The sequence below is a fragment of the Sinocyclocheilus rhinocerous genome, unplaced genomic scaffold (genome assembly GCF_001515625.1).
Source record: "Sinocyclocheilus rhinocerous isolate Xijiao unplaced genomic scaffold, SAMN03320098_v1.1 scaffold314, whole genome shotgun sequence".
NCBI lineage: Eukaryota > Metazoa > Chordata > Actinopteri > Cypriniformes > Cyprinidae > Sinocyclocheilus > Sinocyclocheilus rhinocerous.
This window is the reverse complement of record NW_015630021.1, coordinates 1,656,871-1,684,326: the sequence shown is the minus strand read 5'-3', so window position 1 is coordinate 1,684,326 and position 27,456 is coordinate 1,656,871. Positions and strand designations below refer to the sequence as shown.

Genomic DNA, 27,456 nt, shown 5'->3' with positions numbered 1-27,456 from the left:
TATATATATATATATATATATATATATATTAAAACATGAATTTAATATAATAAGATTTATTCATTCATGCTTCATTTTCAACCTGTGGGGCCTGCCCCCCACCTGTCAAGGGGGCGCCAGCATCAGTTAATTCAGAGACGTTCCCTTGAGAATTGATGAATACCAGTTAACAAATCTTTACAAATCCAACCACGGATTGGCATGTTGTTATCTCAGAACCAGGCTCAGCCATCACATTGAATCAGGTAAACTGGTTATATATTTATGTTTCAGTATATTTACGCACGCTATACCAGGGGCGATTCTAAACCCTTTTTAAGGTGGGTTTCAGCCCCACTATCTGTCACCTTAGCCCCCCAAAACAATCGTAACGATCAGGCCAGTGCTGCTTCCTCGAGAAAGTTTTTCATTCTCGCGTGTTTTAAGTCTTGTCAGTTTAAACATTAAAGTAATTTTAAGCCATTTAAGCCCAAGACATCTCAATGCGGTACTCACGTACTGTGATAGAGCGTTTCTATGCGCACCGCTCACTCACCTGAAGTGCACAAACAGATAGCCTTCTCAGACAGCAGGTGAATACCAATGGCTGTCTTGACAAGTATCCTTGTAAGCACAGTCGGTTGTTTTAAGTGAATGTAAACAGTGAAGAAAATATAAAATGTACATCAGTATAACGGATCCGTGCATTTCTTATGTAAATAATGTTAATCAAAAAGAGCAAAAGAAAAATTGTTTGCTGCTTTAATAGCTCTAATGAATATTTGCTTTTATGTTAATGTGTGTGGGGGGTTGTTGGATGTTGGGGGGGGCGCATGTCCTAAATGGTTGAAAACCCCTGCTCTAATACTTGGTTTTAATAATCCAAATCTGTCAAAAATATGCAGTAATTTGTTAAAATATTTAAATTTTATATTTAAATTCATGCATTTGGCAGAAGCTTTTATCCAAAGTGTCGTACAATGAATTCAAGCTATAATCTTTTTTCATTATGCATGATCCCTGGGAATCAACCCATGACCTTGGTGTTGCTCTACCACTTAAACGGCAAGAACAGACATGTTGAAAATTGTCAAATGGAATATTTCAATATCCAGCACTACGTGATGCCCTATAATGAGAAAACGAGCCAAATTAACCATACACTATAATGTCTATGCTTCTTAAGTATAGCAGTACTCATATGTCAAAGACAACAAAGCACTGGCTCAAACCCCATCTAATGATTCTTTTGTGCATCTGATCCCTCATCCTCTAATTCACTCCTCCGAGAAGAGCACAAGAGAAGGAGAGAGAGCATGACTGTGTATGAAAGAGAAAGTGAGGGAAAGTGAGAGGCATTGCAGAGGGATGAGGTCATGTATTTAGCTTGATTGCACAGAGGGCAGCAAAGTCAGCAGAGTCTCTCTGCTAATGGCTTACGTAAGAGCAACGTTTCCAGAAGGTTTCCATAACGTTGACGCTCTAATGTCTTCAGAAGAGATGAGGGGAACACATCTAACTACACCACATAATATTTGGCCTCTCCAGAGATGTCAGCTCACCAAAACAGACCACACCCTCATCATACCATGTGATCTGCACAATCAGCGTCTATGCAAAAGTCACGACTTTCCTTGATGGCTTTAAAGTGGACGAATTAAAATAAAGAGCTGATTGTGTCGGCCCGAATTATTTCAGAAGCTCAATAAAGGGCTTTTTAACACCCTACAAGAGCAATGACTGCATCTCTAAAGGTCAGGCAGAGTTAAATCTGTTTAGTATGATTTAGACAAGGGTTAATCTGTAATCTGCCTGAGAAATAGGCAGCCACACGTGTCCTCAGTGCGAGATTAAGCACTAGTTCTTCGCAAACCTTGTCTTTTCTATGCTCATCTCAAAACTATCTGCATTTTGAACACTTTTTCTTTCCTTCAGGTTAGACACTCTACGAGTGTAGTGTCCCCGGACAGAACACCGTGTCCTCCTAGACTGTGTGAATGTACACGTATGCTAGCTTACCCAGACCAAGCAGGGAATGATGCTCCACTAGCGACCAGCAGTTGTCATCCAGGCAGTGGTTCTTGTAGACCAGGAACTGACACACATCTCTGGCCATCATGTCGGCGGGGACTTCCACAACTTTTCCCACACCATCCTCGCTGAAAACCTTGATGATCTGTTGAAGACACACACAGAATGTCAATAAATATGACCTCAAGGCGATGTTCTCAATGAGTCTAATTTGTCGAACAATTACAGACACACTTTAGCACAATGCTCCAGACTCGACAACTTAGCCTTGTAATGGTCCTGTGTGAACCATCTAAACTAAACATACGTGATTCAAATACAAACTTTTCAGTTAGCGAAGAATACAAATTATGCTTGATGAAAAATTTTCACTTCTTGTTCAAGTTTTTGTTGTTGCAAACCATGCATATCTCTGTGTATGTGGTCCTTAGCTCAATGGAGCTCATAAGCATGACTGACTTGAACACGCACGCACAAGAGGATATACTCCAATAAGAGGCAGCATTCACGTGAACGCCAAAGCCAACGGCCCAGACAAAGAGAAAGGAACAGAAAAGGGAGAAATGCTTCCAATGAACGTGCGCACAAAACAAGAAATGATTTAAATGCATTTACATGTGCAAGTGCACAACTAGATATACGCATTCATGCACAAAAGCAAACATTTGCAACTATGATTATTATAGACACTTTTTTTTTACAAACTAAAAGCACAGAGGCAGGGAACAGTAGCGTGCAATTTATGCACAAAGATGATCTGCATGACTCAATTTTAAATGTTTTTAGACCAGCATCTGCAAGATGTGTATGGTTTTCTTAGAGAAAGTAGTTGCTATCAGTCTTACCTGTACAGCCTGATATAAGCAACAGTCCGGCGAACACGATGGCATTTTCACTCTGAGACAACCTCTGCTTACTCACGCGGCGAGAGCAAACGAGTGAGTGAGTTAGAGAGAGAGGGAGAGAGAGAGAGAGAGAAAGAGGGAGGGCAAGGGGAGGAGGAAAGAAAGCGAGAGGATGAGAGGAGTTGAGAATGGGCAGAGGGTTGAGATGAGACCAAGAGTTGCTGAAACGAGAGGGAGAGAGAGAGAGAGAAGAAGGGAGAGAGACTCAGCTGACAAGCAGCTTGTGTCTTACAATACTCTAGTGGATTAAGCTGCGAGAAAAAGACGGAGAGAGATGACTACGTTTTCAATTTGTCAATAAAATTCATATAATGGGTATCCCTTATTTAGTCATTCCAAACATAACTTTTTTTCTTCCATGGAACAAAAGAGATTACATGGGAGAGGACAGACTCAACAAAGAAAACGAATTGGGAATTGCTGTCAAATCTTATTCAAATATAGCTGACGTCAATGATGGCAAACATCATAGATAATGTGTAAAATATTAATATATATATATATAAACATTACATTTAGTAATAAAATAAAATATATTACAGGTGTTTACCTTAAGACCTTTAGTATTTGAAAACACATATATAAGCTAATGTTGATTGTTACATTATGTGTTTTGATTTGTTTAAAAAAAACACAATGTAATAATCAACATTAGCCAACAATCAAGCATTTAAATGGGTGTAATAATTTTACTTTGTTTATTTTAGTTTTTAAAGTGCAATAAAAGCATATACTTTGTATTGGAATAATACATTAAATTAAAATTGTAAAGTAAAATAAATAAATAAATGGTTCATAATTCATGTTGATTTTAGTTTTTAAAGTGCAATAAAAGCATATACTTTGTATTGGAATAATACATTAAATTAAAATTGTAAAGTAAAATAAATAAATAAATGGTTCATAATTCATGTTGATTTTAGTTTTTAAAGTGCAATAAAAGCATATACTTTGTATTGGAATAATACATTAAATTAAAATTGTAAAGTAAAATAAATAAATGGTTAATAATTCATGTTGATTTTAGTTTTTAAAGTGCAATAAAAGCATATACTTTGTATTGGAATAATACATTAAATGAAAATTGTAAAATAAAATAAATAAATAAATGGTTCATAATTCATGTTGATTTCATTACATTTGTGCACATTTTATTTTCTGTCATTTTATTATAATATAGACTTTTTTATAGAAACACATTACAAACCATTAATAACGATTCTTCCTCTATATACCCCCTTCCATCTCGTTCTCTCTCTCTTCCATCAACTCTCCTTTTGTCTCTCCCTCTCTCTTTTCCACAACCTTACTCTCTCTTTCTCCCCCACATCAAACTTTGCCTTGGCTTCTGTCAAAGTTTCAAATTCTTTCTGGAAAGCCCTGAGACAGAGCCCCACATCCAGATCTTGACACACACACACACACACAGAGTCAGACCCCCCCCCCTGCCCGAAGTTTGGCTTTGAACTCCACAGCCAAAGAAAACCGCTCCCTCTCTTTTTCTCAAAACTCAGCGTATCACAACTGGAGAGTGTTTCTTAAAAACACACAACAGAGGCCAAATCCCAGCAAAATCCCTCCTCCCACAACACTTCCCCAGTAAAACTAGTGATTTTCTTTCTCATACTCAACATTCTCAACACTTTACCATTTCTCACTGTTTGAAGATGTACGTACACCTTCAGTTTAAGTTTGGTAAAGAATAACTAAACAAATTCAAAAACATACCATTCAGTCCTCTCAGACAGGAGACAACAGTATCATGTAATCTGACTCGACACCATGAAGAAAAGGATGTTGGGGGTTGAGTTATTGGCAAAACCAGTATAGCGGTGGAAACTGTTTGCACAGCATTGTTTCATGGCTTATTCTTTGTTATGCATGTAGCATTCTACTGCTGCAAATGCTATTTTCTACAAGCTTTACGACGTAAGAGCGTTTACCCAATGTTGTTCAAATGCATCCTCACAATCATGTGGCTACGAGCAAACATTTGCTCTGCACTGCTCCGTCCCGCCTCTGCGGGTCACATGGGAGGATCTTTAAATGTTAAATAAAGGTTTTGCAAACATTGAGGGTCATATGGCAACAAAGTATTTGTTGGGAGTTAATAGAGGGTTGTTCAAGCATTGTTCGCAGTTTGTATAAAGAGGGAAGAGGTAATCCAGAAATAGAACAGAGGTCACAGTATATGGCCAATACTTTTGATACATTAGGTTCTGTGATTATATATGCACAGATATAGAGCTTATTTATATAAACAGGAATACAGTTAGATATATAGTTAAATAGATACAGTTGGATGGTTAGACAGACAGGTACACAGTAAGTTAGGAATATATATACCGTATATACAGTTAGAAAGGTGTATAATTAGTTAAAAAGGTGTATAGCTGGACAGTTATAAGGTCTAAGGGTTACTAGAAAGCTACAAGCAGGTGAGTTTTAATCAAGGTTGGAGCAAAACTCTGCAGGACTGTGGCTCTCCTGGACCGACGTTGACCACCCTTGATATCGATAGATAGCAAGAGAGACAGACAGAAAGATAGACAGACAAAGAGAGATAGGAAGACAGATAGATAGTAAAACATATAGAGAGTAAGACAGACTGACAGATAGATAGTGAGAGACAAATAGAGATAGTGAGACAGAAAGACAGACGGCTAGTAAGACAGACAAAGAGAGATAGTAAAACAGAAAGACAAACAGATAGTAAGACAGACAAATAGAGAGAGACATACAGATAGTTAGTAAGACAGACAGACATAGACAAGAGGTGATCGGGTTGATATAGTCATTTCAAGAGTTATGACTGGCTTTACTCAGCCTTTCTGTAAATGAGCGTGCGAGTGAGTGCAATGCTATACTGTGTCATAATTAAACTCAGGTGCATCTAAAAACTGCCCTGGGATTTGTGTGTGTGTGTGTGTGTGCAAGTACAGACCATACTCACAAGCACACCGATGCATATAAGCATACATGAGCATATGTGGGTGAGAAACCATTAAACTGACTGGCCGCAGCGCACAAACACACTTATGCCAAAGACTATAGAATACCCAAGACGTGTCACTTGTATAGTTTTGCATGGGGAAAAATGCAACGCTCAATATGGCCGCTCTATCGAAGGAAGCTCGGTCTTCTGAATAAAAGAGCCAATCACTAATAGGTAAAGTCATCATGTCACTGCAGTTGCCGTTAGAAGCTCCAGTTGCTATAGAAACAGCATTCTGAGATGCACGCTTAGGACTGCGTATGCGCACTGGCTTGTCTAGTCTGAAAAATAAGCTTTTTAACGCTATTTGAGCAAAAGAAACAACATTTATGAGACAGTTGTTGTCGGATTTCATTGGTGATTTCAAATATGAAATTTAATTGTAAGGTTGGCAAACAGTTTTGGAGAATTTGATGTTTCCCCATTCAAAGAGATAGGAGCTGCACTTGCATGCCCAAGAGGCATTTCAAAGATGCCTGCTAAGTGAAATGACTTGCCTTAAAGGGACTTTGCTTATGCAAGACTGACCCCCACAGCGGAAGATCAAAGACATCAGAAACAAGAAGCTATCACAGATGAATAAGAGACTGAATAACCGAAAATCTAACTTAAACAGCCATCCATTTAAATGGAAATAATGTTTTAAGTATTGTACAACTTAGCATGATAAAACCCTGTCTAAGCTAGTGTAAATTAGATAAGTGCATAAGACTATGAGAAACCTGTGGCTCTCTGGAAATAAGGCCCTGTGAGTTCATTTGTAAACAGTCCTGTGTGCTGCGATCACTCACCTCACTCTTATTACCTAACTAGACAGTGCAAATTCGATTTTAACCCCACACAGGCCTGGCGCACATGCATGTACACTCGAACTCATGCATTATTATTACCATCTGCAGTTTACTGAACTCTACGTGACCCTGCCTTCAGTGACATCACAAACATACTGTAAAAATCCACATTCACACTCACAGGCAAAAAACTTGCCCTGACATACATACACACACACGCCTTTGTTTAGAGATCTCAGGGGATAAACGTCAGTGACAGCTTTGGAAGTTTCAGGTTTCACGGAGAGGAGCCAGTCTGTGTGTGAGATACAGAGAGAGAGACATGTTTGTGCAACCCGACGTGTTTCACAGTTTATCAGCAAGTGGAAACAAACCCAGAATGAATAAAGGATATAAACAGAGATGAACGGGATACATATGACACATGATGACATATGCATATCAAAAAGTAGAGTGCAACCATCCTTGGAGAGGTGACTCTATAGAGAGAGAGAGAGAGAGAGAGAGAGAGAGAGAGAGAGAATCAATAGATACACACATGCTATGTGTAAGACTTTTATTAAAAATTATCAAAAAAGTAAAGGAATTTTTTTTATTTCAATTAAAATAAATAATAAAAATAAATAAATACATACATACGAATTAATTCTAGATTTATGATCTCAGACTTTGAACCTCACTGCACATTAATAATAATACTATATATCATATAGAATAACACTATATTATTTAACTATAACTAAATTAACTATTTCTGAGTTTCAGTCCACATCTGCATTTTCCACATAGTTTTCACCAACTTGGAAGCAAAAGGTCAGAAACATTATCTATATATATATATATATATGTGTGTGTGTGTGTGTATATATATATATATAATAAATAAAATAAAAATTTTAAATACACACAAGTTTAAATTCAGAAATAGCATAAAAAGATTAAAACCCAGCACATGAGACTGTAGTCTGGCACTAGGACTGAAACATTTTTTATCCCATGGTCCACAGTGTCCATCTCACTCCACAAACAATATAGAGATCCAGCAATCATCAAGAGTCGGTACATTGTTTCTCATGAAATGTAATTTTCCAATTAACTGGCATCAAAAGACCAGACATAAAGATACCATTTGAGATGAATTAAGAATCAAGAGGGACATGGGTAGTTTGAGGAGAGGATTATTTTCTCATGCTGATGTTTTCAGCAATGTTGGCTCATGTCATCTCTCAGGGGTTTGTGTTGCAGTCAGCTGACTGGGCAGTGTGTGAGAGTGTGTGTGTGTGTTTTGTAGTGTGTCCTAAGGCTCTGGCACACAAACCGAAGCAAACTGGTGTTGAGTGTACACCAGGGTGGAGACAGGATCCACACGCACAGACATATTCAACTCTGCTGCAACAGTGTTTCATTTCACAGCACAAACCTTTAACGGGTCACATGGGAGGGGATTTTTGGCAAGGGTTCTGCTAAATGGGGCATTTGAGTTTGTTTGACTGTGTGAACTAAAAATACAAAGTGGTTCTCACACAGAGCATGACTCAGGAGACAGGTAAACAAATATGTGGATTGTCAGTGGTGTGATGGGTCTAAAAAGTGTTTAAACGTGCATCATCCTACTTAACCACATGAAACGAGACTGGGAACGTAATGCCCTGCTCACCGTTTTTACAAGAGGAAGTCAAAGTCTCTTTCTCCTTACAAATCAAACTCAGTAATATGCCTCAGATGGTAGGTTTAACATAGTAGCAAGGTATAACAAAGGAACCTAGCCAACTCAGCAATAAGACAAGTGGATATGTAACACCTGATCCAAAACTACCCTAATATTGGTTTTTAGATGAGCTTTTAGATTAAACACAACATTTTGGCAAGATGGGTATGCCTAGCATACCAGGCAATCCAAATAATGGTTAATTTCTACATGTACTAATACATTTTAACATTTCAAACTGAACAATTAAGTTAGTGTACTCATAAGTTAATGTATTCTGAATAAAATGAATTTAAAAATCTTAAAAGTTCAGCTAAAAAGTGAAACGTTCGTTTTTAGTTTATGACAGCTAATGCTTTAACCAATATTAATGAATTATAACTTGTTTAATTAATTAATTTTCACACACACCTATAGATACATAAAAATTATTTAAAGTTGTAAATAAAGTTAAGTTTCATGTTTTCAATGTGTTACTTGCCATTTCTATGCAATTATTTGTGAAAATTACTAGTGATTTTTTTAGTGTGTATATAACTATATACACTATAAATATATGAATATACAGTGCCGTGAAAAGGTTTTTGCCCCCTTCCTGTTTTTATATATATATATATATATATATTTAAACTGCTTAATCAGATCGGGACTCGGTATCGGCAGATACTCAGTATTCAATGACTTGAATCAAATCGGGGTCACAAAAAACCTGATCAGAACATCCCTATAATATATATATGCATATATGTATATGTACACACACACATACATACACATATATACATAAAATACAAAATTATTCTATCGCTGTGTTCATATAAACAGGACTGCCTCATGAGCATCTGCTTATAAAAGGGTGTAAAATGAAATAAAATTTAATTTCTCATGGCCTGACAATGCCACGTTCACAAACCGTCAATTTAATGGATTTCTGTTCCAGTTACTTTGTGCTGACTCACTGGGATTTTAGGCATCACACCCAGTAAAGCTCCTTCATGACATTAAAAATGTTACATAAATACATGTGAATTAAACTGTGTGACCATTGCTACTTACAGTCTACCTTAAACACATAAGCAAGACTAGCCATGCCTCAAATGCTAAACAACTGTGTGTGTGTCAGGTAAACAAGAATTAGAAACATATAGGTGTTTCAATTGCTTTAGCAGTGCTCCTATAGAAACTATAACACACACCCATGTATTCATATGTAAAAAGTCACATAGTAAATTTTGTGCAACAAACTCATTAGAAATCCTTCTCATCTTAGGTGGGTTTTGGATGGATGTGAAATGGGACAGCGCAAACAAGCTGAACACAAGACAAATGGTTTGTGCAAATGTGCAAGGAAACCAACATACATACAACCCAAACAACTGGCCATTGTATAGGTACAGTGAATGTTAGTTAATTTGGTAGAGATAAATTAAGCATTGTACAGTACAGTATCGTACACTCTCTTTACACACAACGAGAGAGCCATTCAAAGAGAACAAGAAAGATGACAGAGAAATTTGATTTTTCTAATCAGGCAAAGCATTTATGGAAAGTCTCATCAGCTGACCGCAACATCCCGAGAACAAGACAGACTAAAAAAAAAAAGTGCGGTCCCATGCTGCTCGGAGCACTCGAGTTCAGTTATAAGTTAACAAATGTCAGCCTATCATCAAAGCAAAGCTAGTTTGAGGGCGTCTAAGCTTGGCTGAACTGCAGTTTAAAGAGTAAGTGAGGACAGAGTATACAAAGGTTTCTTTTACAACTTTGAAGTGGTCTTTACCAGAAGACAAACAATGAAATTCAATGGAAGATCTGATTTGAATATCTAATTTATGGTATTTTTTATTTCAGGAAGAGTCAGTTTGGTCTGAGAGAGTCAAAATAGCTATGAAAATTCTCAAAAGATGTCAGGTTTTCCAGGGCAACTCTAGAGTATATTGCAAAATTGTAATATGATGTGGCAGATGTGACTTTGAAGCTTTTTACAGTGCGAGAAACAGAAGAAAAGCAAAGGGCATTTTTTCCCCATCTAAATACTGTTACAACACCTTGAAGGGTTTGAACCTACAACGTCTGGATAACCAGCCCAAATTTTTCACAACTAAGCTAAAGAAATCCAGAGTTATTATAGTTACTAAAACTAAAACAACAAAAAACATTTTTTTTAAGTGAAACAAAATACATGTTAACTGAAATAAACAGGTGCTGGAAAAAGTGACTGGTCATATTATCATTCTTAAATAAAAACTCAAGCCAGCCGCCTGAACATTCTGTTCTCTATCGGCATGCAGATATACCGAAATGTTAATATAAGACCTGATATACGGCATGAAATGCACCCGTATTGTTTTGATTTGCTGCTACCTGTATGTTCCAAAAATCCAGACCGACTGAAAACAAAGACGACTAGTTCAACAAACACATTCGGTGTCACTGTCGCTCACACACAGATGTGTCTGTGTTGGTTTTGTGTATGTTGCTAGCACTCAATCACTTGTCACTTTATGGTCTGACTTTTACGAGAGTCTTCAGGGCCTGGTGTCGTTTCGCACTGTACACAAACTCACAGACACGCACCCCCTGCGGCTCCGCGCTCTGGCTCACTGCCATTAATCACTCGCTCACAGAATCCAGCGGAGGTCACGACAGGTTCAGCGCTTGAAACTCAAGTTACTACATCAGAGATGGATCACTCATGCACAGAATGCCGTATTAGTATTTGTATGCACACAAGGGGAAAGCGGACACACATAAATAAAGAAAAGAGTAAATAAGAAAATCTAGCGAATCCTAATTAATCCCACTGCGGCAGACCTGTGCGCTCTTGCCGTTTTAAACAAACACACATACACCACTCGGAGAAGTTACACACAAGCTTGCAGTTGAAGCTGAAGTCAAAATTGACCCCATTTATTTTCTAAACGCATGTTTTGGGTCTTATTGTGGGCAATTCATCAATGCACGTCATTCTGAAAAACATTTACATTTATGTATTCTGGAGACGCTTCCATCCAAAGCAACCTACAGGGCATTCAAACTATGCACTTTTTATCTGTCCATGCATTCCATGGGAATCAAACCAACAACATTAGTGCTATGCACTACTAGTTTATCTACAAAAATAATAAAATAATAATAACTTATAATTTAAACATTTAAATGATTAAATTATATGATTATATCAAAATCATTTAATTTAATCATTTATTTTAAAATTATTTTAGTTATTTATATTTAAGTTTTAGAAATTCACACAGGTTACAGTATATCTACTGTTTTATAATTTGAAATCTAACTTCAAACAGTCTCTTACTAAACATATTTCTTGAAAATTAAAATCTTTAATATGTTGGTTTGATATTTAGCTATTTATCTCACACAAGCGTGGCCAAGTACTTTTTGGGGTGACAGTAGCGTTGTAAATTCATACATCACACAAATGCATTCACCAGTCAAAAAAACGTACAGATTGAATCTGCTGTGTATTTAAGCAAGAGCGTATGATTTCAGTTGCATATGCAGGCAGAGTGTAATCTTGTCTAGTCTGAGGGCAGTGCCAGTATAAATACAAAGACGCTCAGATAAACACACATACAGAAAGACCTCTGTGGAGCATGCACGAGAAATTACAAAAGATTCCAACTTTGTGACGCATACTGACAGAAATCTCAAGCACCTGATTATAATCACGCTAACGCACTGTCAGTATCACAAACACAGCAGCAGCATTTATTCCATTCCCACGCTCAGCAAGAGACTACATTGAGCAATGCGTGTTGTGCCTATGTCATGCACGCCAAAGCCTGGCCAGTTCTGTCAGATGCCCGCCGGTCACTAAGGGTCAGACAATCCTCATGAGATCATTAAGAAACCACATGTGTGCATAACCCATCTACAGCATTCTTCAGTAGTAATATCATTTACAAAATTATGCTCAAAAAGTATTGCAAACCATAATTAGACATGCTTACTGGTGTGACCTTCAAACTCTCTAAAAAAAACATCATAACTGACATCAACTTAGTAAGACCTTTTGGGAACAAAGTATATGAACAAAGGTCAGAAATATTAGGGCTGGGTGGTGTAACAGTATTGTAACGAGGTGGAAGGAACACGCGACAAGGAGAGCTCAAATAAATACCCTGGAGGGTGGATTTATTCACAGATCAAGTGCCCAAGTGAGTGCGGTGGGTGCTGAGGTTGAGTCGAGGCTTCTCCGTGCGTGAGTCGGTGCTCCTCTGTGAGCGAGTTCCAGTGTCGGTGAGTCCGTGCGGCGCTCGTGCTCGGGCTGCTTGGTCACGGGCTGGTTTCTGGAATGTAAAGGAGAGAACACGTTAGACTTCAGCTTCTGGGAGAGTATGTCTGTCTCTTCCGTCGGGCCTCACGCGGCTTATCTGGCCGCGGGCTGATGACTCTCAGCTGTGACCGATCAGCCCGTGATGAGCGCGTGCAGGTGTTCCTCGTCCATTTCCAGGGCAACGCTGATGTGAGCTCGGAACGCTCGTCACAGTATATACAGTGTGATTGTAGAAAGTAGAGATTCTGCTTTACACTTTGGGATATCAGTGGAAATGGCGGCTGTACATTATTCAGGTGTAACTGCAACTTGTCACATTAATATTGGACTTCATCTGTACATTGGGCTATTTGACTTGGAAAATGGTTTACAATCAGAGTCTGTTTATAATATCAGTTTTACTGTTTTTACTCACTCAAGTGTTACATAGTGTGAATGTTTGTTCACTGATGCCAGACGTATTCGTTTGTTATGAATGGTCTTATCTTTTGGTCTGTGTCCATGAAGTTCCAAATAAAAAGTGACAAATCACATAAATTTCACTGGATTATCTTCAAATTGTCAGCACCATATGATTGTTTCAAATATAAACCATTTCTAATTTAATTTCCAGGAATAATAACTATAATGTAATATACATGTTCCCACGATAAATGTATTATTGCTACAAATTTATGAATCATTCTGAGAAGGAATTAAAATCTATTCTAATGACAGACATCTGCCTCTAATTTTTATTATATATACCCCATATACACTATCATTTAAAGGTTTGGGGTCAGAAAGTCAGTGAATCAGCATATTAGAATGATTTCTGAAGGATCATTTGATACTTAAGACTGGAGTAATGGCTGCTGAAAATTCAGCTTTGCCATCACAGCAAAAAAAATGAATTTTTAAATATATCAAATACACAGTTAATTATAATTGTTATAATATTTCACAATATTACTGTTACCGTGTTCATTTGTAATCAAATGAATGCAGTCTTGGTGAGTTTAAGAGACTTATTTAAAAAATAAAATTGTAGTTTATATTATATCCATATGAACAATTTCTGCTTTTCTGATCATTAGGATGCATAAATAAATAAATGAATACAAGAACACATTGTTCACTTAATTTTAATCACTTAACTTTGGGACCAAAATCAACATGACCGTTCAGGATGTCCTATACATCTTGACAACGGAACTCTTACCTCAGCAGACTGCCTTGGCTTCAACCTCAAAGCTAAAGCAGCGTCCTGTTTTCAGATTTTTTTCGGTTGTTCTCACTCACTCAAGGGCAAAAGCACAAAAAGGGAGAAAGACCATGTTTTCAAACAAGTCCAAGTCATTCCAAACAATCTTATGGCCCTAGTCTAGACAAAGAATCTCTTCCAGATGTATGTTCAAATGAACTAAACCTTTCCAGGCTTACTGTAGTCGGGATATACCTGAAATGACTCAACAATTACCACTAACACTACAGCGTAAAGTACATAGTGTGTTCTCAGCACTGCCACAATAGGCAGTATAGTGGATACTAGCATAAATGGTCTTTATGGTGGACCAACACTGTGAAAAACGCACATACAATTAACAGGACGGCATGTTTGCAAAGCACAAAGAAACTGATGGGGATGTTGTGAAGCTAAATCTCCAAATTAAGTAAACCAAAATGCATAGCACACAGAAATACTGGGTGATAATATACTGCATTTTTAAATTACTCTATTTTCTATCAATACACATCAAAACTGAAGAAAATATTCACAAATGACAATTCAATTCAGCTTCATCTGCCAATTTGGATGAAGATTTCCACTTGAGCTTGTTGCAGTGCATTCTGGAATAAACTTGGGAGGGAAAGAGAACGAAAGAATGAATAAAGCAAGAACGAAAGAAAGAATGAAAGAAAAAATGACTAAATGAACGAAAGAAAAAAAACACATGATTGAAAGAATGAAAAAGAGTGAAAGTACAAACTAAAGAATAAAGAAAAAACGAATAAGCAAGAATGAAGTAAAGAAAAGAATGAACAAGCTAACAAACGATACAATGAAAGAGAACGAAAGGAACAAACAAACAAAACAAAAGAACAAAAGAATGCACAAACAAAACAACGAAAGAACAAACAAACAAATCAAAATAATGAGCAAACGAAACAATGAAAGAACGAACAAAAACAACAAAAGATAACAAAACAATGAACAACTAAATAAATTAAAAAAGAATGAAAGAAAAAAAAAGAAACAATGAAAGAAGAAGGAACAAACAAACAACAAAAGAACAAAAAAGAAAGAAAGAGTGAAAAAGAACGAACGAAAGAAATGTAGGACTCTATGATTTCCACAATGCGGAAAAAGTGGGCAGAATTGCGGAATCAGGTCATAAAAATGGACTTTACTGTAGGCCTATAACATGGAATGTCACGGAATTTACCAATTTTTGGATGAATAAATCAAAAGTAGGTCAGTACATGAAAATGCAATATGGACTTATGTCTGTGAATATTAAAATGCAAAAATACTATTTAAATATGAATCCTGCATGTTCTGCGTGTCTCTGTGTGAATGAATGGCGCAGATGTGCAGTTTCATTTACTACAATTAACAAACTCCATAGCTGCTCTTCACAGCAACCCGTCAAAAGAAAAGTTTGGTTTAACTTGAAGAACTGTGACAGAAATATATTACTTAATGTAATGATAGTACTACTACTACTACTAATAAAATTATTATTAAAACATCATTTAAGGAATATTTGCCAGAAAAAAAATATTTACCAGAATTTACCAGAAAAATGTAAATACACAACACAGTATTTCTGAAGAAAATAATAATAATAATAATAATAATAATAATAATAATAATTTTTTTATAAAATCAATTAATTAGAGATGCTTTTGATTGATTACTAAAATTGAATGAAACCATTTAAATGGAACCCAGAAACTAATGGAAAGCACAGAATTCGGTTATAAAAATAAAAAAAACTGAATTTGAGAAAAAAAAAGTAACATTTCATAGGGCCTTAAAATTATTATTATTTTTTTTAATGTAGCTTTTAATAAATTGCCATTAAATTGTGTAAGTTTCATGATTTCAATTAATCAGACATGCTTTTTGATTAATACAATTAAATTTTCCATTAAAACGGAAAAAATTAAAATGGAAAAAATGTAGTAATATAGTAGTCTAGAAATGTAGTAGTCTATAGCAGCTGATGAAATTGGACAAAGGAGTGATGGATAGACTGTCCTCAGGGTGTTGACAACAACAAAATGATCATATTCACATGAAAAGACAGAAATAGAGCCAGGGCAGCACATACAGGACATCACAAGATGTCACCCCACCCGTGATGAGGTCACTCCCAGTGAAAAACTGGAAACACAGGGCCATCCCACAATGACACTTCACTTCTCAAAGCTACAGGAACGCTTCAGGGAGAGGACGTACAAAACATGATCTCTCTAATGTGCTTGTGCATGCCAACAAGCATAAATAGTTATTTTTTTTCCTTTGGAAAGGGAGCTTAAGGCAAGGCATTGTGGGAAAGGACAGAGGATAGGAAAGAGGAAGGAAGGGCTTTGACTGCTGGCACAGACCTGGACAAATATACACATCCACACACACTCATAAGTGGAAGCGCAAGCGGCGTGTGAAAGGAAAGCAACTCTCATTTCCAAGAAAAGAGTCTCCGCTCAGAGGATGCGAAGGAAAGATATGAAGGGGGTCGAGGGCCAAAAAAAAGAGACTGACACTTTTCCGTTCAGGATTTCACACTCATGACAATGCTTGACAAATGCACATATCATCTCGTAGAGCACTCTTTAAACACCAATAGTGCACACTTGAAAAGGACAGGCTTTACAAACAATCCCTCTGGCTGACCCCGTGAAGTCCAAAGAGTGTGCGTGGGGTGTACAAGAGATTAAAGAGGAAACGCTCTGTACGACTGCAACCTGATAAGCTTTGTGAGAGTCATTAGATCTGCACTAAAAACCTATCGAGCTGCTCCACTGTCTACATTGGCTGTTACCTTCTAAGGTAGCATCCAAGTTGAAATGTAACCTCACTAGTGACTGATTTGAAACAATCCTTACGTGAAAAATAGTGCTTCTCAATTAGCACAAGGCCTGAAACATACTCTACACAACAATATGAAAACAAACAGTTCTGGATACGCAAGATAGATTTTTGGATCATACTAGCTCAATTTAACCCATGGTTGCATTTCACAACAAGGTCATATCCATGACATTTGTGGGGTGGGGGGACAAAAAAATGTTTACTAGATTTTTTGGGGGGGTTGGTGAGTGGAGAGATGCAGTCCCAAAAATTGTCCTATTATTTAAAGAAATTAAAATAAATTATGAAATTATTTATTTAAAGGAAATAAATAAAAAGAAAAATAGTAGTAAAAGAACTAGAATCTATTGTTAAGTAATGCATTTTAAATATATGCAAATTATATATATATTTTTTTTTTTTAAATACGCACATTCACTGTTCATCGAATGCTTAATATGCCTAAACCGGCCAGTTTCTTTTCAGACTTTCATATCTGAGAACCCCAAAAATGTGAAAAGCATCCATTTGCACTCTGCTTCGGTAAAGCTGAGTACGTAAAGCCCGCCTTCTTTGATTTGATTGGCCATCTCAAACATTTTGACACTGATGAGCGCCTGTAGACCGCTGAGGCAGGGGCCGTATATTTCTGTCTTAAGCATCTGCTTAACTAACGTAGAGCCTGATGTTAGCATGCTGCTAAGCTAATGACTTGATAGGCTACTTTAAGAGAAAAACTACATACCGTAGCACACAAATCTTAAGTGAAATAATGCATTTTTTTAATGTCAGTACTGTAGAAAAAGTGCTAACAGATTTCTTTCATCTTCATGACTTGTAAATATAAAGACATCATATAATAGCGCCATAACTTTGCTACCAATTGTAAGAGCACAGTTTTAGCTCATGGGCCTCTGATGCCTAAAATACTACCTACAAATGCAGCTCACTAGATTTTGAAACAAACAATGTACAATTGGCATCCATAATGCAAGGTAGGGCGAGACTAGTTTTTAGTTGCAGAGACAGACAAATGGCATAGAAATGTCAATATCCGATCATTTTAGTTTCTCTTAACCTCAATATGCACCTCCAGGTTTCTCGAATGAACATACGTGAGAAAATACGAGAATGTCAGACATACTGAAACAGAGAAGTCTCATACCTGCAATAAATCACTCATGTAGCATCTCATGTGTGTCTGATGGATAATAGCTATAGGGCTCAGAGGGCAGTGTCAGTTTTCAAGTCTTACATGTGACTCCGATGGCTGTGGCAGAGATCCAGGGCTCAGCACAGGAGATCCCGAGGGGCTGCAGAGCTCAGGGAAAGGGTTCGGAATAGCTGGCAAGGACGCCGGACGAACTTGCAACTCTTCTTCTTGAAGTCGCCTACAAGGGGTGACATAGAGAGACAAGCAAAAAAAAAAAAGACTGTACTTGTACTGAATGCACATTTAAAATGATTTAAAATGCATACCGTTCCTAACACTAAAACATCTAGCTTCTTGATTACTAGTAAACATCTCGTTTCATTAAGATCTCATAGGTTCATTAACCATGCAGTATTCCCGATATCATCCATGTTTTAATCAATATGAAACTGAGCAGGGAATTAAAGTACCCTGAAAACTTCAGTGCTGTAAAGCGATAGGCTAATGAAAAATAAATCAGAAGAATCCGCATTAAATTCTCACTGCTGCATTATGGATTCCACTACAGAATATATGAATGAAACCGAGAGATTTGAAACCCACTTAGCCAACTGAGAACCGGTTCATGAACTCTCGTAGTGTTTGGCAGAGTTCAGCAGACAGACACATAGACTGCAGATGCTAAACTCGTCTTCGGGTCTTTGATCTACATCAATAAGACCAGGAATAATACATGACTGCCACAGCGCAGTTGGAGCGACCATAATAACTGAGGGAATTTTTTTAATCCGAACCGTAGCAGGGGGTGTGCCGTTCAGGGTTCATGGCCGAGTCAGAACGAAAGAAGACTGTGTGTCTGTGTGAGTGTGTAGAGACGGGAACCTCTGAGTGAACCCATCTCGGTGTGTGTATGCATGTGAAACTACACCCTGCTGTCATGGAGATCAGAGAAGAGCGGATGAAAGACGAACGAACGATACAGAAGCCCTGCAGAAAGGTGATGTGTAAAAGAGCTGATTAGAACATGCAGTCTGAGAGGATTCTGGGGAGAGAAAAGATTATGACTATGAACAGAAAGATGACTTTAAAATGTAGCACACGTACATAACATATAAATCAATAGAGCCTTAGGAGAGAGTATGAATTCTGTTTCTTAAATACAAAAAACCCCCACTGATTAATATTTAAAACAAAAAATATATAAATGAATAAAAATCATATATATTACTTAATGTTATTTGTAATAATTTACTGTATTTTAAATCATTTAAATTACTTTTTTATAAAAAAAATACAACATTTTAATAAAAAAACTTATTGCCATAACATAGCACGTTTAACATTAGAACTTTTGTATTATTAAACTGCACTAAATGAAATTCACATCATAATCAGTGACTGGATGGTGGATTTTCATATCCCTTTTGATAATTACAGCATGTAATTCCGACACCTTTTGACCAATTTATTTTCAATTAATATAATTTCACATAAATTGATGAAATTATGAAATATTACAGAATATCTCAGGACACTACACTACAGTGTTTAAAAGTTTGAGTTCAGCAATATTTTTTTTATAAATTAATGCTTTTCTTCAGGTTCAACTGCATTACATTGATTAAAAGTAACAGTAAAGACTTTTACATGCACAAATAAAATCTATTTCAATTAAATGCTGTTCTTTTGAACTTTCTATAACAAAGAACCTTGAAATATTAGGCAGCACAACTGTTTTCAACATTGATAATAAGAAATATTTCTTGAACAGCAAATCAGCATATTAGAGTGATTTCTGAAGTAACATGTGACATTGAAGACTGGAGTAACAGCTGCTGAAAATTGAGCTCATTTTAAAATATATTAAAAACAAAACATTTATTTTAAATTGCAATATTACTTCACAATATTACAGTTTTACTGTATTTTTGATACTGTATTTTTTCTTACAATAGTGTAAAACAAAAAGTAATTCACTTTTAAAATTTGCATGATTTTCCAGGCCTGGAAATCACTGATGTTCTCAGGTTTCCGTTACCAGTTAAAACACACACACACTTACACTTTTCTATGTGTGCATATACATTACCTGACGGCCTGTATGTGCATTGGCTGTGATCGCCGGAGCTTTTGGGTAGGAGAGTGGGGGGCAGTCACTCTATTACTAGGGGCCCGTGGCAGTGGGGCCACTCTGTTGCCATGGAGCCCACTGCCATCAGTGCGGTGCAAGAGTGGGGCGAAGTCTGAATGCTGTGTCCCACAGGTTGCATAGATGCTCTCATAGGACGAAAGAGAGGCCATGTCATTCACCAGGGCCTCCAGATCTACATCATCCTCTGCAGCAAAACAAAACATGCATGGAAAGAGAAAGAGATTGAGTCCTAGATCACTCACAGGCTACAAAAGTGTATCAGCAGTAGCCACAATACTGACAGAAATACACTCAATCGACAACAATAGGATACTATAATTCATCATTGAGTATTATGCATATTAATTGAAAGACTATGTGCAATATTTGTACTTTTGAACATTTGTCAAGCTGATGAAGAATTTCAATAAACAAAGTTCAATTATGAAAAATGTAAAAGAAACCATTTAAAAGTTTGTTTTTTTTTCCCCCTTTTTTTTGAAAATAATATTAATCATTTTATTCAGCAAGGACACATTAAATTGATCAAAAGCAACAGTAAATACATTGAACTGAATAAAAAAAAGCATCATTTATATTAATTCTATTCATTTTATTAATTCATTCATATTAATTCTAAAATAAAAGTCACACTGCACCATGGCTCCACCACATCAATATTTCATAAGGGTTTTTATTTATTTACTTTGATTTCACAATTTCACTTAACCATTAAACCAATCATGGCAAGTTCTGAAGAAGCAAGGCATTCTCATACTGGCACCACCACGTTTGAGTGTTGGTAAGATGCTTTTAGATTGTGGAATGCTGTTTTAGCTTCATGCCAGACATAATGGGATGCATGTCATCCAAAACGTTCCATTTTTGACTCACAGAACATTCTTCCTAAAGTCTTGGGGATCAGCCAGGTGCTCTTTGGCAGATGAGAGATGAGCGTTTATGTTCTTGGTTAGCAGTGGTTTCCACATTGCTCCTCTCCCAGCCCACATTTCTTTGAAAGAGTTTTTTAGGATCCACTGTGGCTTCCTGGATGATTTTAAGCTGAGCCTTTGGACACACTTTGACAGATCGGCCACAGAACATTTACCACTGTGTCCACTTGTTCTCTATATGCATTATGGTTCAGTGGTGCCCCAGAATCTCAGAAACTGATAACAAAATCTTTAGTTTCTAGTTTTCCCTTATGTTTAAACTAATTTCCTTTGAGTATGGTTTGCTTAATCGATTACATTTGCATCTTGAGATGGTGTGATAAAGGATCTGAGACAGTAATCAAGATTTAATGGTCTCATTTCAACAGTATTAGCACAAACCATAAAAAACATTGCACTGAATGTACAATGCCACTAACAATAAATAGCCACAAGATGGCAGTATCAAATTTAATGAATAAACACCAAAGTGGTCAGCGCTTTGGTCACATTCCCCAGTCTTCCCTAATCTGATCAAACCCCTCAAATATGATTCGGAGCAACTCATCTTGAGTCAATGACCACACAACGTTACTCACTGACATCTCCAAAACCAAATATTTCAGCAATCTTCCTCACACAGAAAACACATCATCACAATACATTCTGTTCTGTGGGAGGAACAGCAGGTGGTTTGTGGAATTGCTCTGTAATAACGGTACATGCCTGTTAAGTGAAGCAAGGAGGACAGGTTCAATAGCTGGCATGTGTATTTTCACTAACTAGGGATGACTGGATTCCTTTAACCTAGTGATTCCCAACTGGTTTTGCTTCAGGACCTCGAGTGGTAACCTTCACAGTACCAAAACTGCTTTTTATCATTAGCATTTAGCGTTGTTTTCCCCCTGCTGTCCACAACCTTATCAAAACAGCCCTGAGACCCATTAGTTGAGAAGCACTTTGTGCAATCAAGACCCATAAAAAATAAGCTTTTAAGGCCCTAGAGTGATTTCCTCAAACAACTGGTACATTTAAAAGGTTAGCAAATCATGCTAAATGTAATGCTAATGCAGTGTGGGCCACCAAAGTGCTTTTACTTCATCAGTACAAACAGTTACCATTGTTGAAACGTGCTGTCCCGTATCGATCCGGGCATGTAAAGGAAAGAGAAGGCGGTAAGATGGCCATACTTTCAGACAAATACACAGAAAAGTTCATAGACTAGCTAAAACACCATTTAGCTAAGCTAGCTCACAGAGTAACAGGAGCACTACTCTAGTTCATATACTGGCTTAATGCTGTTCACATCAAGAAAGATAACTACATAACTATAAGTTTTTAATAATCAATCTAATTCTAAGATAACAGAGAAGTCCAAACTACAACTTTAACGAAAATGACACAGGAACCGCGTTGGAATCATGATGATAAAAACATTGACAGCCAACAAGAATTCATGCGAATTCAGTGCTTGAGCATTGAATGCATCTACAAATAAACAGAACGTTATCATGTGTTGGTGTGGATGCTAATATAGTTATTGTTATCCTCCTGAGAATCAGAAAAAAAATGTTTTGTGAATTTTGTTGATTTTTATGTCATTACATTGGTTGGAGCATAAGAAACAAATATAGAAAAACTTTTTGAAAAAATATATTTTATTCATATTTTATTCTATGCCTTTTGCGGAGGACACCAGGACTAAGTTATATTAAATTTTTTTTTTAAAAAGACATGAAAAGGCATGTAGGCTATAAGCAAAAACAATGTTTTATTTTTTCATTAACCAATCAGTTTTTAGGTTTCAGGCTATTTTTAGCCAAACTTTGTACAAAGATGATTCTCAACTATGTTATGAAAGATATAACAATGATATAATACTGTACTTTATGGAATGTGCATAAAATGTCCATAAATTGATATTCCTATTCTATACTATGCATCTATAAATTGCATCTAATTTGCATATTAATGTGTTCTTGGGGCAAACCATAATGAAAAAAGTAGTGTTATAATGGGAGTAATAACTTAGCAAAATTTTCATAAGAATATCTCATATTTCACAGGAATATTGATTTATAATTTCTTTCCCTATTGACTTGTTGCTAAAAATAACATTATTTTGTGTATTTGTTGTAATGAAATGCGTTTATGCGGTTTAAGGTTCAAAAAACACATTATTTTCCACATACTGTACATTATTGTTTCTCCTCTATGCCCTGCCTTTCTGAAACGCGTCGATTTTTACAAAGCTCATCGGTCTGAAAAGCGAGGTGTGCTGTGATTGGCCAGCTATCCAGTGCGTTGTGATTGGCCGAATACCTCAAGCATGTGACGGAAATGTTACGCGCCTTACCATACTGTGATGCCGTGTCCTGGTGTAACACTCCAAAGAGAAAGGAAAAATTGAAATCGCATCATATGACCCCTTTAATATAATGTTTGTCCTGGTGTCCTCTACAGAACACATGTATGAAAATTATGCCCCGTTTCGTAACAAAAAGTCTGATTCGAAACCCCATAAAATTTTTCTGAGATGTTTATTTATGACAAACAATTTGAAAATTAACCAGATTGAAATAATAATTACAAAACATTATCATATTTCCCTAAGAGTGCTAAATTTGATCATTCTGTCAATATCAATCATATTTAATGGCCAAGGAGAGGGAGTGTTTATGATCAAACCTCCAAACATTTGATATCTCTAAAAAGCCCTGAATGTGCTCTGTACAGGACATCCAGACTTAAAACTGCATGTAAGATCTCCGAGAAATACAGAGGACAAAAGTCTATGCCTGGGTCCCAGGAGGATTTATAGTTATCATTCTTGGTGTGAAAGGCAGAACTTTTATTAACTGCAAACAAATATTAGCTTAGCTAGCTAATATACAGATTAGTCACAATGAAACCGAAGTGGTGACAGATCTTTTATTCTGTATTTTGACGTATATCATGTGTTTAACGATTATTGAAAAAGAACAAATGTAAGGCGGGAACTTGGCTTTATTCTTTGGCTGTTGATTGGCTTTTGAGATGTGGCCGCTGCACTCAAAAGTGGAGGCAGGTAAATGCGTTTCATGCCAACTTTAACTTAGCTAGCTAGTTATTGTTAACTTAGCTAGCTTCCTAACAACACCCGAGTTACCTTAGCAACTGACAAGTGACCAATCAGAGAGGCTGATTCGAAAACAGGTCTAAAATCAAAGCTCTGCTTCTGACTTCCTCTAGAATATCAGCAGCGTCCGAAGGGTGCATTCCATACATACCCCAGACCCACACACTTCCACGTGTGTCCGAGTGTAAGTGTTTGTGTATGTAAGAAGAGAGCTCGGCAAGTGCTCTGCGCATAAAAGAAGTCTCCTCAAATGCAAACATGCACATACAACTAGGATGAATAGGATGGTAAAACAATGAGGTACTACAAGTACAAGAACTTCAAGAGGTACAACGAGTCCAAGTGAGTGTCAAAGAGCATCTTCCCTTTTGCCGCTCTCAGCGCTAAATGTTCCAAATATGTTTTGAGAGCGGTTAAAAGTTTTCCCCATCTTTCCAAACACTCCCTTCCTCTTTTCTCCATTTCACATTCCTTAACTTACATAAAGTCACACTACTAACAAACACAAACATTACCATAATTTAAAAACAATGGTATTACCATGCCATAAAAAACATGCTATTACCATGGTAACATAAAAAAACCAATATAATTAACATGGTATGACTAAAAATCATGACAATACCATATCATGTGTTGATGCCATAGGTTCTATTTGTACTTCATCATGGTAATAACATGTTTTTGTGTATATGATACCAATGCAAACCCATTCAAAAACCATGGCATTACTTTGCTACATGTAAAAGAACACACTATTACCACGGTAATAAATAAAACCTATAGAATTTGAATAGTATTCTAAAAATTACAATGATGATGCTATGGGGTATTTTTTGTGTGTTAGCATGGCAATACCATGTTTTTGACATGCACATTGTGTTTTTTGGACATGTTGCCATGGTTATGCTAGGTGTTTTAGAACAAGTATCATGGTAATCCAGCTGTTTTTGTATGTGGTACCATGGTAAAACTATGTTTTTATTAATGGTGTTTCTTCAAAAACATTAAGACATTATCATGCTACACGTAAAAGAACATAATATTACCATGGTAATATAAAAATCCATAGTACTGCCATTGTATGAAACTGCCATTACTTTAGTTCATGTCGATGCTATATGTTCGTGTATGTTACCATGGTAATACCACTTATTTTTTTATTTTTTTTGACATGAACAATGTTAATCCTGTTGTCTTTGGTCAGGTTCTAAAATGCCTGGCTCATCATGGTAACAGTGTTTTTGGACATGTACTGCCAAGTTTTTGGACATTCACTGATAATTCTACAGGGGTTTTGTATATTACTATGTTAATACCATGGTAATCCTGTTACAAATCACACACTTGATACAGTATGTACTCACAAATCATGAATCCTTGATGCATCATATTCTATTTAAACTCTTGACTGTACACTAGATTGTTTGCAGGGTGGGGTTTTACAAAGAGTGGGCATGTCTATTTTCGCTTCGGTTTATCAGTTATTGTATGAGGGACACAATACCTTTAGTATTAACTTCAAACCTTGTCAAACAACTAACAATGACAAACAATACAGTTAGTTAAAGAACTAATAATAACATTCATCAGCAATCTATAAGGAAGATTCCTAGCTAGCAGCAGGGCTCGCAAAATTTCAAAATCCCTGGTAGCCCTTCAGGCAGGCATTCTTCAGATTTTGGTAGCCCAAAAATGAATTTAACTAGCCCGAATAAAATATATTGTATTTTTTCTTCAAATAACAAGTCAAGAGAGAGCACTTATTATTTAAAGAACAATTTACTACTTCGATACCACAGCAAAAACTAGTAGCATATAGGGATGTAACGATTCACTCAACTCAAGATGTGATATGATTCACGATACTGATTTCACATACAATTTTCTTTAACAAAATTAGATTTAAGACAGATTTTTAAAAAGGTGTCCTTTTGTTATTTATCAGACCAAAAGGTTGCACATTACTTTGTGAAAATGAAAATGTCAAGCAATATACTAACTTGAAATTTTAAAACAAATCCCAAATCAAATAAATACAAATAAAAGAAATGTCTCCATGCAAGTTTAGGCTGCTGCCCCTTTAATGACCGAATGCACGGATCCAATATAATGATGCACTTGCGATTTCTTTCTCCACTGTTTACGTTCATTTAAGACATGAAAATACTTGCCGAGATAGTTATTTTGAGATAATTTTGCGTGTATGTGTCGGTTCAAGCGAAAGAGGAATCAATTCTGTGTTCGTGCTCTGCAGGGCAGTGATACATTTTGGTAGCCCTACTGGAAAACACAGACGTCGGGCTAGTGATTTTGCAAGCCCTGAGCAGTGAATTAAAAAAAAAAAACAGATACACAGACCTCTTCAGAGGCTAATACAGACTGACTGTCTCTTTCCTGTTGTTCTTCTTTCAGCTCCCTTTCCTCACTGTGGAAGTGTGTTTCAGAAGACCGTCCAACCTCATGTGCCCAACTCTCTCTCTCTCTCTGTGTACTGAATATAGGTCACCTCATAGGCATGTAAGTGCAAGCATGCACACACACACACACTCACCCAATGGCTGGCCACATATGACTAGAACACAACAAGAAAGATTTATAGGCTTTCACACCGTGTGTTTCCTCAAGTGTGTTTCTCTGTATGGGACACAGGACTACTGCCCTCTCGCCTTGCCCAGTAGGAAGCAGTCAACAGTCCTCATGAGGAAAACGGCTTAATACACAGACTAAATAATGTCTTATTGAACATCTAAAAATGCAGAAGTGAGGATTTAGACTAGAGGAAAGAAAAGATCATTACCTCAGAATATAAACAGTAGAAGTTAATGAAAAGTCCCCATCAAGACAGTGTTTACTTTGCATACATACTTGTCCAGAGAAGTTAACTAAATATGACAAACTATCCATTTGATCTCAGTTTCATGATGCTCTCAGTTGGAAAAATGAATAATAAATAATTTGTATTACTGTAAACTTAAAAAAATAATAAAAATCCTGGAGGCAGGGGTTTTAAAACAATTTTACACAAAGGACCCGAACGTTTTTTTTGAGGGACCCAATTTATAAAATATAAAGACAGCTATATTTATGTATAAAGGAAATATTAATTGAACATTTTATTGATGTCATATTCACACTGTAACTTTTGATAGCCCTAAAAAATAAATATGTAATATACATTAAAAAAAAAAAAACTTTCTCGCCTTCTAAGGGGGTCAATGGACCCAGTTCCAAACCCTCTGTTTTAAGGGGTAGGGTTAGTCTTCAGTATTTATAATTATCTTTTTATAAAAACAATAGAAGTTTATGGCATGTCCTCATTTAGACAGCCAAGAATATGCATATATATATATATATATATA

General features: G+C 36.5%; 1 protein-coding gene across 2 annotated transcripts in view; it reads right to left on the bottom strand.

Moving 5' to 3' along the window:
• The window catches only part of grb10a (growth factor receptor-bound protein 10a), a 55,447-nt gene that overhangs the window by 7,343 nt on the left and 20,648 nt on the right, over window positions 1–27,456 (bottom strand). For both annotated transcript variants that reach the window (XM_016551691.1, XM_016551692.1), the window contains exons 4-6: window positions 20,003–20,249; window positions 18,016–18,151; window positions 1,999–2,155 (exon numbers count right to left, since the gene is read on the bottom strand). In XM_016551691.1, coding sequence (XP_016407177.1) covers window positions 1,999–2,155; window positions 18,016–18,151; window positions 20,003–20,249 — 540 coding nt within the window. The remainder of the gene's footprint in view (window positions 1–1,998; window positions 2,156–18,015; window positions 18,152–20,002; window positions 20,250–27,456) is intronic.